We start from the raw sequence: 10,754 nt of genomic DNA, 5'->3' as shown, positions 1-10,754 counted from the left end.
CGCGATGGCGCTGAGATGACGTTTTAGTTAAAATTTAGTTAAAATTATTATTTTTATCTATCAACATTGATATATACATATCAATTTCATTTTGTTTTATCACATTTGTTATTAAATAAATAAATATTAATATAAAAAATGTTTTACTTTTAATTTGATACATAAATTTGAAGTTGATTTTTTAATAGTAGCGCCATCTATGTTTGAAGCTAAAACGTTTTTGTGTCAATTATTAAATTGTTTTGTAAATGTTATTTTTATAATTGTAGTTTTGTCATAAATTAATTAATAAAAAACTAATAATAAGATTCATAATAAAATTAAAACAGTTAATAATGAAATAATTCTTTTTTTTATAAAATAGTTTATTACAATGCACACAAGATGGCGCTGATCTGTCAACAACAAATAAACCACCCAACCTAAAACATCCCTATAATAATCGCCATTTAACACGAAATAACCAACATAAATGTTAAGTAGGATTAAAAAAATAAACGCGAATAATACCATCAACATATGATATAACACGTTAACTAATCAGTGCTTATAAATCATGGTAAGATATCCAAACAAAAAAAAATGGTAGCCTGACAATGGTCTCTTTTTATTTTGACAACTGTTGAAAGACATAACCTAAATTTAAAATTACGCACTGTATTCGGGGGGGTTTTTCCACTAAATCTTCTTAATTAATGAAAGATCATGTCCCAAATCTTACAGGCGATGAATGAAAAGTCGGCATTAAATGCCTTAGAGAAATTAATGGAGGAGTTCTTTTCTCCGGGAACCTCCAACGTTCGAAAGAGAGATATCGAAGAACAACTTACTAGTTTTGGGTGTCAAGGCGATAATTGGATGTATTGCGTGTATTTTTTAAATAATACTACTAGTCAGTATGTTACTATGTATGCTTTGACCACAATCGAGGTAAATTAGTTTTTTTTTGAGGTTATTGTATATAATTATTTAATTTTTTGTAGTCAGTGATATGTAGGATGTGGAATAAAATCGAATGGGAATGCAAAGAAGAAATAAAACATAGATTGTACGGATTTTATGTGGAACAAGACGAAAATTCGCCCCATTTCATCCGAAATAAATTAGCTAAATTAATGGTTGATATCGCTAAAATCGATTGGCCGCATTTTTATCACAATTTTTTCACCCACATTTTGGTCGTATGTTAAACAATTTTTATAAAAATGAAAAATTAATTGTTTTTTTAATTGTAGTTATTAAAAAGTGATAAAGCTCAACTTTTGGGATTGGTTTTACTACGAACGTCTAGCGAAGAAATGATGAACGAACGATGTGATGTGAGTTCATCGCGAAAAGACGAACTTAAAAGACTGTTACAAATTAACATTCCAGAAGTATTCCAGCTTTTAATAAGCATTTTACATAATTTAGGTTAAAAACAATTAATTATTCGATTAAAAATATTAAAAAAGGAATCTTTTAGGTACAAAACCTAGACATAAAGCAACGGCAACACCCCCACCTTCTCCAACGCAACCAAACCCAACTAATTTATCGATAACCCCTCAAATAACATCCACGAAATTCCGACCCGATTCGAAAGCGATTATTCGAGAAGCCCTTGCCGCTACGCAACATATTTTTTCTTGGGTTCCACTTACTTTGATTCCCACGGATATAATCGGTGCCATATTTCATTTTACTCACATTTCCAGTTATGCACAGGTAATAATAATGCATGAAATCACTCAAATAAGCCGTTACAAATTAAAAAAATGCAGAAAAGTGTTAAAATTACCGAAAAATTACTTTAAAGTTTCGATGTGACGTCACAAAAAGTGACGCACGACGACTAAAATGTCCTTGTTTACCATCTATAAACTAAAGGTAACTTAAAATCTATACCTGATGCCCTACCTCCTCTTTTTTTTTTCATGCAACCACCCTTTTTAAACGGTTTATTCATCCATTTTACAATTTTCACATTTAAACTATCGTTAAACCCACGATATTTTCTAGTTCTAGGTCTAGTTTTAGTTCAATGAAAATGATTTTGGTGTTTTTTGAAACAGTTTCGACGCGCAGCTAAAAAAAAACGTTCAGGTGTCAACGTCAACTTTAATTTTATTATTATATTCGTAATCTTTATTAAATAACCTTTAAAATGAGCCCAAACATGACGCATTTATCTTGAAAAACAAAAAAGTTAGAACAAAAAAGATTAAACCTGAAGTTGGCAACAATAAAGTTAGCAACATAATTTTTAAATATTAATACCAACCTTAATTTTTGAGATTTTTTCTGGTATTTTCGTTTTTTATGAAAAATTATGTTTATTTTAAGACATTTTGATAAAATTGCGAATATGTCAAAATTGACGTTGACATTTCAAACCGGAAATTGACCATAACTTCATTAATATTGAAATGAAATATATCGTGTTGATACTCATTTCAAAGGATTCTTAATAACGATTACAAATACGTCAAAATTGAGATTGACATTTCAAACCAAAGGTTGACAACTTCATGGTGTTAATGTCAACTTTAATTTGGATGTATTCGTAATCCTTATTAAATAACCTTTAAAATGAACCCAAACATGACGCATTTATCTCGAAAAACAAAAAAGTTAGAATAAAAAATATTAAACCTGAAGTTGGCAACATAATTTTTAAATATTAATACCAACCTTAATTTTTGAGATTTTTTCTGGTATTTTCGTTTTTTATGAAAAATTATGTTTATTTTAAGACATTTTGATAAAATTACGAATATGTCAAAATTGACATTTCAAACCGGAAATTGACCATATCTTCATTAATATTGAAATGAAATATATCGTGTTGATACTCATTTCAAAGGATTCTTAATGACGATTACAAATACGTCAAAATTGAGGTTGACACATCAAAGTTGACAACTTCATGGTGTTAATGTCAACTTTAATTTTGATGTATTCGTAATCCTTATTAAATAACCTTTAAAATGAACCCAAACATGACGCATTTATCTCGAAAAACAAAAAAGTTAGAACAAAAAATATTAAACCTGAAGTTGGCAACAATGAAATTGGCAACATAATTTTTAAATATTAATACCAACCTTAATTTTTGAGATTTTTTCTGGTATTTTCGTTTTTTATGAAAAATTATGTTTATTTTAAGACATTTTGATAAAATTACGAATATGTCAAAATTGACGTTGACATTTCAAACCGGAAATTGACCATAACTTCATTAATATTGAAATGAAATATATCGTGTTGGTACTCATTTCAAAGGATTCTTAATGACGATTACAAATACGTCAAAATTAAGGTTGACATTTCAAAGTTGACAACTTCATGGTGTTAATGTCAACTTTGATTTTTATGTATTCGTAATCCTTATTAAATAACCTTTAAAATGAACCCAAACATGACGCATTTATCTCGAAAAACAAAAAAGTTAGAACAAAAAATATTAAACCTGAAGTTAGCAACAATAAAGATAGCAACATAATTTTTAAATATTAATACCAACCTTAATTTTTGGGATTTTTTCTCTTATTTTCGTTTTTTATGAAAAATCATATTTATTTTAAGACATTTTGATAGTTACGAATATGTCAAAATTGACGTTGACATTTCAAACTGGAAATTGACCATAACTTCATTAATATTGAAATGAAATATATCGTGTTGGTACTCATTTCAAAGGATTCTTAATGACGATGAAGTTGGCAGCAATAAAGTTATCTAAACTTTAAAGTGAATTTTTCGGTATGTTTTACACTTTTCAGCACATTCTTTTCATTTTTAAACTGTTTTTTTGGGTCATTTCATATCGATAAAAAAAATCGTCTTATATCAGATTAAAATTATTTAATCCGATATTAATGATTTGTTTTAGGACGACGATGATATGTGTTTATTAGCAATTTCAACGTTAAACGAATTATTATATAGGAAATGCGTCCCACTGTCAAGTTCTCCCTTATTTATACAATTGTATCATAACACGATACAATTACTTAAAGATGTGACTTGTACGATGGGGGGGAGGATTGAAACGTTAAGTTTCGAGTTAGTACTTATTTTCGTGTGTTAAATAAGGTGATTGATTTGATTTGTTGTGATTAGTTTTGTTGGGAAATTGGCCGAGATGTTGTGCCTTATAATGGAACAGCATTTGTGGAGGTTAGAATTAGAACCGGGATTTTCGGCAATCGAGCTTTTATCGTTGCTCTTTCAACTAACCATTCAACTGCCACAATTACCCTGTTATTTACGGTGTCTTTCCGTATGGGCCACTTTTATGAAGCAAATGAAACCGCAAAATGCTCACAGGTTAATAATTAATAATCTTCGTCTATATACTATATATTTAATAAATTATTTTAGATATTCTGAAGCTGTGCAAAGTTTGATATCCGCCGTTTTAAATAAAATGCAATTTATTTATAATTCCCCCCAATTAAATGGATTGACCGAAATCAAAGATGATAACGTAAGATTTAAATTAAAAGTGATTAATTAAACTAGAACTAGAAACATGATTCTCGAGTAATTTTTTTTTGCTACTGCCAAATTTGAATTGTGTGTACTCGTCGTGTTCCTTGAGTCATTTTGAACATCTTAGGAACAAAAAAAAATAAAAAATTAAAATTGCAAACTTAGAAGTTAAGGTACTAAGTATTTTTGGCATTGCCAAAATTGAAATGTGTGCATTGGTCGTGTTATTAAGGATATTTTAGATATTCTAGAAGCAAAAAATTTTCTAAAATTAAAATTGCGAATTTAGAGCTGAGAGGATGAGTTTTTGCAATCTAGTAATTTTTTTTTGTTACTGCCAAATTTGAATTGTGTGTACTCGTCGTGTTCCTTGAGTCATTTTGAACATTTTAGGAACAAAAAAAATTTAAATATATATAATATATTAGAAGCTTTCTAGTTCTAGGTTTAGTTTTAATTTAATTAACACCGTTCGTGAAAGCGTTCGTAAATCTGAATTAATTTTGTTTTAGGATCAATCCGAATTTGATTTATTTATAAAAAACTCGATAGAAATAATAGCCATGGTGGCGGAGCACGCGCCATTATTAACTTTTAACGAAGTGGTATGCTTCAAATTATTTATTTTAATTCTAATATAATTCAAATTCAATTTTTTTAAAGTTAATTCCTTGGAAAAACGCAAACGACATCTACACCATGCTTCAAGGTGTCGTAAACAGAGTAAGTTGTACAATTTCATTACAAAGTACGGAATATCATAGACTGCATTGTGTACTCAGGGATTTGTCTACGCTAACGCAAACTTTAGCGAGACTTTCCACGTTATTTATCGAACATGGTAATAATTAAATTAATTAATAAATTAATTAAATTAACAAATAATTTAATTTTTAGGTAATGAATTTATGTCAACATCAACAATAGCCGACAATTTAATAAGTAAAACGATCGAAAGTGCCTCATTCGCGCGATACTTTAGATTTTATCATTTAAAAGTGAACGATGAAAGACTCATCAATGATTTTATAGAAGTGTAAATATCAATCACCTGTTTATTAATCCCTTTATTAATTAATTAATATTTTTTTAGACAAAGCCAATTATTGGCTGCTTTAAAAACGTGGTTAATTTGGTTATCAACAAACTCGGAGAAATCCTTAAACAAATTTGACAAACAATTAATCGAACTCGCTTTGTATCATCTAAAATCGGCTCATGAGGAGCCCGAAAAAGTGTGTCACGCCGCCGCTCACCTCTTTTTAAGCCTCTCATCGGCGATTTTCCCGCCGAATTTAATCTCGATTCCCGAAATCGTCGAGTTCATCCAATTCGCTCCCACTTCGAGGTATTATAAAAAAGAAACGAGTAAAGTGTTAAACAGCGCGTGTTGTAACATCTTGGTGAGGCCGTGGGGTGATTTGTCTCAAAGCGATTTTCAAAAACGCACTTTATTAATTAATTCGTATTTTAACGGATTAACGAGGGAATTTCATGATCTCCCACCTCAATGTGTCGATGAAGTTAAAATTAATGAAATAATAGGAAATGTACTGCCAATTTTGTCGAATCTCGTCGAATTTTGTAATGGTTTTCAATCGCAATCGAAGAAATTGCTTTATATGGGATTAAAGGTAAATTAAAAAATTATTTTTGTTGTTACTAATTCGTTTTTTTGATTTTTAGGGATCTATTGATCATTCCTTATTATTGTTCCCTTTGTACTCGAGGTTTTCTGAAGCTAGTAATCACATTTTAGTATTTTTTCTAAATGTATTAAACGTACTTCAACAACAAATGGGGCCTGAAGTTATTAAACGAGCTATTGAGATATTCTTAGAAGTTGCCATAAGGTAAATTTTTTTTGCTACTGCCAAATTTGAATTGTGTGTACCCATCGTGTTCCTTAAGTCATTTTGAACATCTTAGGAACAAAAAAAAATAAAAAAGTAAAATTGCAAACTTAGAAATTACGGGACTAAGTATTTTTGGCATTACCAAAATTGAAATGTGTGTATTAGTCGTATTACTAAGGATATTTTAGATATTGTAGAAGCAAAAAAATGTTCAAAAATTAAAATTGCAAATTTAGAGCTGAGAGAATGACGTTTTGTAGTCGAGTAATTTTTTTTGCTACTGCCAAATTTGAATTGTGTGTACTCATCGTGTTCCTTAAGTCATTTTGAACATCTTAGGAACAAAAAAAAATAAAAAAGTAAAATTGCAAACTTAGAAGTTACGGGACTAAGTATTTTTGGCATTACCAAAATTGAAATGTGTGTATTAGTCGTATTACTAAGGATATTTTAGATATTGTAGAAGCAAAAAAATGTTCAAAAATTAAAATTGCAAATTTAGAGCTGAGAGAATGACGTTTTGTAGTCGAGTAATTTTTTTTGCTACTGCCAAATTTGAATTGTGTGTACTCATCGTGTTCCTTAAGTCATTTTGAACATCTTAGGAACAAAAAAAAATAAAAAAGTAAAATTGCAAACTTAGAAATTACGGGACTAAGTATTTTTGGCATTGCCAAAATTGAAATGTGTGTATTAGTCGTGTTATTAAGGATATTTTAGATATTGTAGAAGCAAAAAAATGTTCAAAAATTAAAATTGCAAATTTAGAGCTGAGAGAATGACGTTTTGTAGTCGAGTAATTTTTTTTGCTACTGCCAAATTTGAATTGTGTGTACTCATCGTGTTCCTTAAGTCATTTTGAACATTTTGGGAATAAAAAAATTAAAATTACCAATTTTGAAGTTAAGGAACCAAGTATTTTTGTTATTGCCAAAATTGAAATGTGTGTATTAAGACGATTTATACAGACGATTTAGCTGTAAATTTAAATTTAAAAACCCTTTGTATTGTTTATACAAAGCTGTAAGATTTAGCTGTAAACATAAAATTGGTCAATTTTTCTAAATTTACAGCGTCACGCAAGACGACCTCAATCAGCTGTATCCAGTAATCGGCCGGTGTAAACAGAGCATTCTAACCTAACCTCAACTGTTGTTTATTTCTGTACCAACAAAATGAGTGAATTCGATGGCAAATTAATTAAAGTTGTTGAGAACTACCGATATATTTACGATAAAAAATGTTCTGAACATAAAGATAAGATATTGGTAAAAAATGACAACACAAAAACCAGTAATATTTTGTTCCGATTCTGTAAATCTTAAATTCTGTATAAATCAATTTTTTTCTTAAAGCTAAATAAAATCCTTAAATCTAAATATTTATATTTACAGCTAAATTCTGTATAAACCCGACTTTAGTCGTATTACCAAGCATATTTTAGATATTGTAGAAGCAAAAAAATGTTCAAAAAGTAAAATTGCAAATTTAGAGCTGAGAGAATGACTTTTTGCTATCGTGTAATTTTTTTTGCTACTGCCAAATTTGAATTGTGTGTACTCATCGTGTTCCTTAAGTCATTTTGAACATTTTAGGAACAAAAAAATTAAAATTACCAATTTAGAAGTTAAGGAACCAAGTATTTTTGTTATTGCCAAATTGAAATGTGTGTATTAGTCGTGTTATTAAGGATATTTTAGATATTGTAGAAGCCAAAAAATGTTCAAAAATTAAAATTGCAAATTTAGAGCTGAGAGAATGACTTTTTGCTATCGTGTAATTTTTTTTACTACTGCCAAATTTGAATAGTGTGTACTCATGGTGTTCCTTAAGTCATTGTGAACATTTTGGGAACAAAAAAATTAAAATTACCAATTTAGAAGTTAACAGACCAAGTATTTTTATCATTCCCAAAATTAAAATGTGTGTATCAATCTTTAGAAGCACTGCTAAACCCGAATATTTCTAATTCTAGGTCTAATGTTACTACTAGTGACAGTGCAAGTATAAAACTAGAACTAACAAGATACGCCTCACGTCTCTAAAGACGGCTAAACCCGAATGATTCTAGTTCTAGGTATAATAATAGTTCTAGTGATCTAGCACTGTCACTAGAACTAACACTAGATTATATTATTGTTGTATATCTTTATAGATCTAAAACCAGAACTAACACTAGACCTAAAACTAGAAACATTCTAGAAACTTTCTAGGTCTAGTGTTAATTCTAGTTTTACACTATCACTAGAACTAACCCAAGAACTAGAATCATTCGGGTTTAGCCGTCTTGAGAGCTAAACCCGAATGTTTCTAGTTCTAGAGACAGTGCAAGTGTAAAACTAGAACTAATACTAGACCTAGAACTAGAATCATTCGGGTTTAGCCGTCTTTAGAGACGTGCGGCTAAACCCGAGTGATTTTAGTTCTAGGTATAATGATAGTTCTAGTGATCCAGCACTGTCACTAGAACTAACACTAAGTTAGATTGTTGTATATCTTTATAGAAATAAAACTAGAACTAACACTAGACCCAGAACTAGAATGTTTCGAGTAGAACTTAACCCAAGAACTAGAATCATTCGGGTTTAGCCGTCTTGAGAGACGTACGGCTAAACCCGAATGTTTCTAGTTCTAGTGACAGTGCAAGTGTAAAATTAGAACTAATAAAATACCTAGAACTAGAATCATTCGGATTTAGCCGTCTTTCGAGACGTGCGGCTTAACCTGAATGTCTCTAGTTCTGGATATAGTGTTAGTTTTACATAGTAACAGTGCAAGTGTAAAACTAGAACTAATACTAGACCTAGAACTAGAATCATTCGGGTTTAGCCGTCTTTAGAGACGTGCGGCTAAACCCGAGTGATTTTAGTTCTAGGTATAATGATAGTTCTAGTGATCCAGCACTGTCACTAGAACTAACACTAAGTTAGATTGTCGTATATCTTTATAGAAATAAAACTAGAACTAACACTAGACCCAGAACTAGAAAGTTTCGAGTAGAACTTAACCCAAGAACTAGAATCATTCGGGTTTAGCCGTCTTGAGAGACGTACGGCTAAACCCGAATGTTTCTAGTTCTAGTGACAGTGCAAGTGTAAAATTAGAACTAATAAAATACCTAGAACTAGAATCATTCGGATTTAGCCGTCTTTCGAGACGTGCGGCTTAACCTAAATGACTCTAGTTCTGGATATAGTGTTAGTTTTACATAATAACAGTGGAAGTGTAAAACTAGAACAAGAACCATTCGGGTTTAGCCGTTTTAAAAGACGTTGGGCTAAACCCGAACGTTTCTATTTTTAGATTTAGTGTTAATTCTAGTGTTAACTCTAATTTTAGTTAATTTTGTTTTAGTGAACAACAATCGAAAAACTTGTCCAGTTTAGAAAAACTTTTACAAATTTTACAACTGATAATAGAAGCCCCAGGAAATACATACAAAACATTTCTGCCAGGAATTTTGCAATTATGTTTACACAACGTGTGCCCTGTTATTCTTAATCAACCGAATGAACACCCCGAAATATTCGTCGTTTTATTAAATTTATTACACAGGTTAATTTGATAACATTTCTTTTTGTTTTTGATGACTAAAATAATTTTTTTTAGTATTTTATTTTATCGTTGGAATTACTTTTTTATTTCGCAAGTTCGTTTGGGACATTCGCCCGGTTGTAGCGATACAGTTCAAGGGCCGGATAAAACTCAGCAACCGGACCAATTGTTGACAATTTTACAAGTTTTTGGACAAGCTTTGCTTCAATCCGACATAAACGTGTTTCGAACCAGCTTAACCTCACTGGAGAACTTAAATAATAAATGGAAATTGTATCATAAAGATTTATTTAAGGAACACCTCCTTCCACACTTCTTAAAAGTGTTAATGTTCTCCCCAATCAATAAAACCCACGATTTATTAACCGATGATATACAAGCGGCGATTTATAACATGGCTTTGGTTAGTTTTGGATGCTTTTTTACCACGTTTCTTCAAAGTTTTTTAGCCCTCGTTTCTGGATTAACCGACGCCCAACGAGAAGAGTTGAAAGTGTCTTTTAAACATGATACGGTAATTAATTCACGTATTTTTTTTTTTTAATTTTTTAATTTTTTGATTTTAGGATATGCCATCGTTTATTCAAAATTTGCAAAGATTTATTAATGATGTCTGTTGTTATCGAATGTGTAGTGTGTCCTCGAACAGTGTTGTGTCATAATTTGCACAATCTTATTTAAACTTTATTTTGTATATTCTAAAAATAAACTTTTGGAAATTTAAATATATTATATAAAATTTTTGATATAAAAGAATGTCCAACATACTATATTTTCACCTTTTTTTGGCACAAAATTAAGTTTTAATCGATATATAAGCTACGAATTTGACAGGATCTTTTTGGCGTAAAATTAAATTTTAAATTT

At 30.1% G+C, this 10,754-nt stretch overlaps 1 protein-coding gene across 2 annotated transcripts; it reads left to right on the top strand.

The window, feature by feature from the left end:
* The first annotated feature begins 396 nt into the window (after positions 1 to 396).
* Positions 397 to 10,616, top strand: LOC111426521 (ellipsoid body open). 2 transcript variants are annotated; one of them, XM_023061072.2, is made up of 16 exons: positions 397 to 559; positions 724 to 930; positions 984 to 1,181; positions 1,236 to 1,413; positions 1,466 to 1,707; positions 3,875 to 4,047; positions 4,105 to 4,311; positions 4,366 to 4,471; positions 4,989 to 5,081; positions 5,140 to 5,317; positions 5,374 to 5,512; positions 5,570 to 6,110; positions 6,163 to 6,329; positions 9,687 to 9,887; positions 9,942 to 10,401; positions 10,454 to 10,616. In XM_023061072.2, the coding sequence occupies exons 1-16, from the start codon at positions 557 to 559 to the stop codon at positions 10,547 to 10,549; spliced, it is 3,189 nt and encodes a 1,062-aa protein (XP_022916840.1). In that variant the 5' UTR covers positions 397 to 556; the 3' UTR covers positions 10,550 to 10,616. The 2 variants fall into 2 exon arrangements, with proteins under 2 accessions (XP_022916840.1, XP_022916839.1); XM_023061071.2 differs by having other exon boundaries at positions 397 to 930.
* The last annotated feature ends 138 nt before the right edge of the window (positions 10,617 to 10,754 follow it).

Source organism: Onthophagus taurus, chromosome 5 (assembly GCF_036711975.1).
Source record: "Onthophagus taurus isolate NC chromosome 5, IU_Otau_3.0, whole genome shotgun sequence".
Classification (NCBI taxonomy): Eukaryota; Metazoa; Arthropoda; class Insecta; order Coleoptera; family Scarabaeidae; genus Onthophagus; species Onthophagus taurus.
The sequence above is the reverse complement of the archived record's forward strand: the minus strand, read 5'-3'. Positions and strand labels throughout refer to the sequence as shown.

Bases quoted from the DNA above. Each gene is read 5' to 3' on its own strand.
- LOC111426521 (XM_023061071.2), top strand. From the start codon at position 706: ATGTCCCAAATCTTACAGGCGATGAATGAAAAGTCGGCATTAAATGCC. The intron at 1,708-3,874 runs GTAATAATAATG...GATTTGTTTTAG, and splicing joins ACATTTCCAGTTATGCACAG to GACGACGATGATATGTGTTT. The intron at 9,888-9,941 runs GTTAATTTGATA...AATTTTTTTTAG, and splicing joins TTATTAAATTTATTACACAG to TATTTTATTTTATCGTTGGA.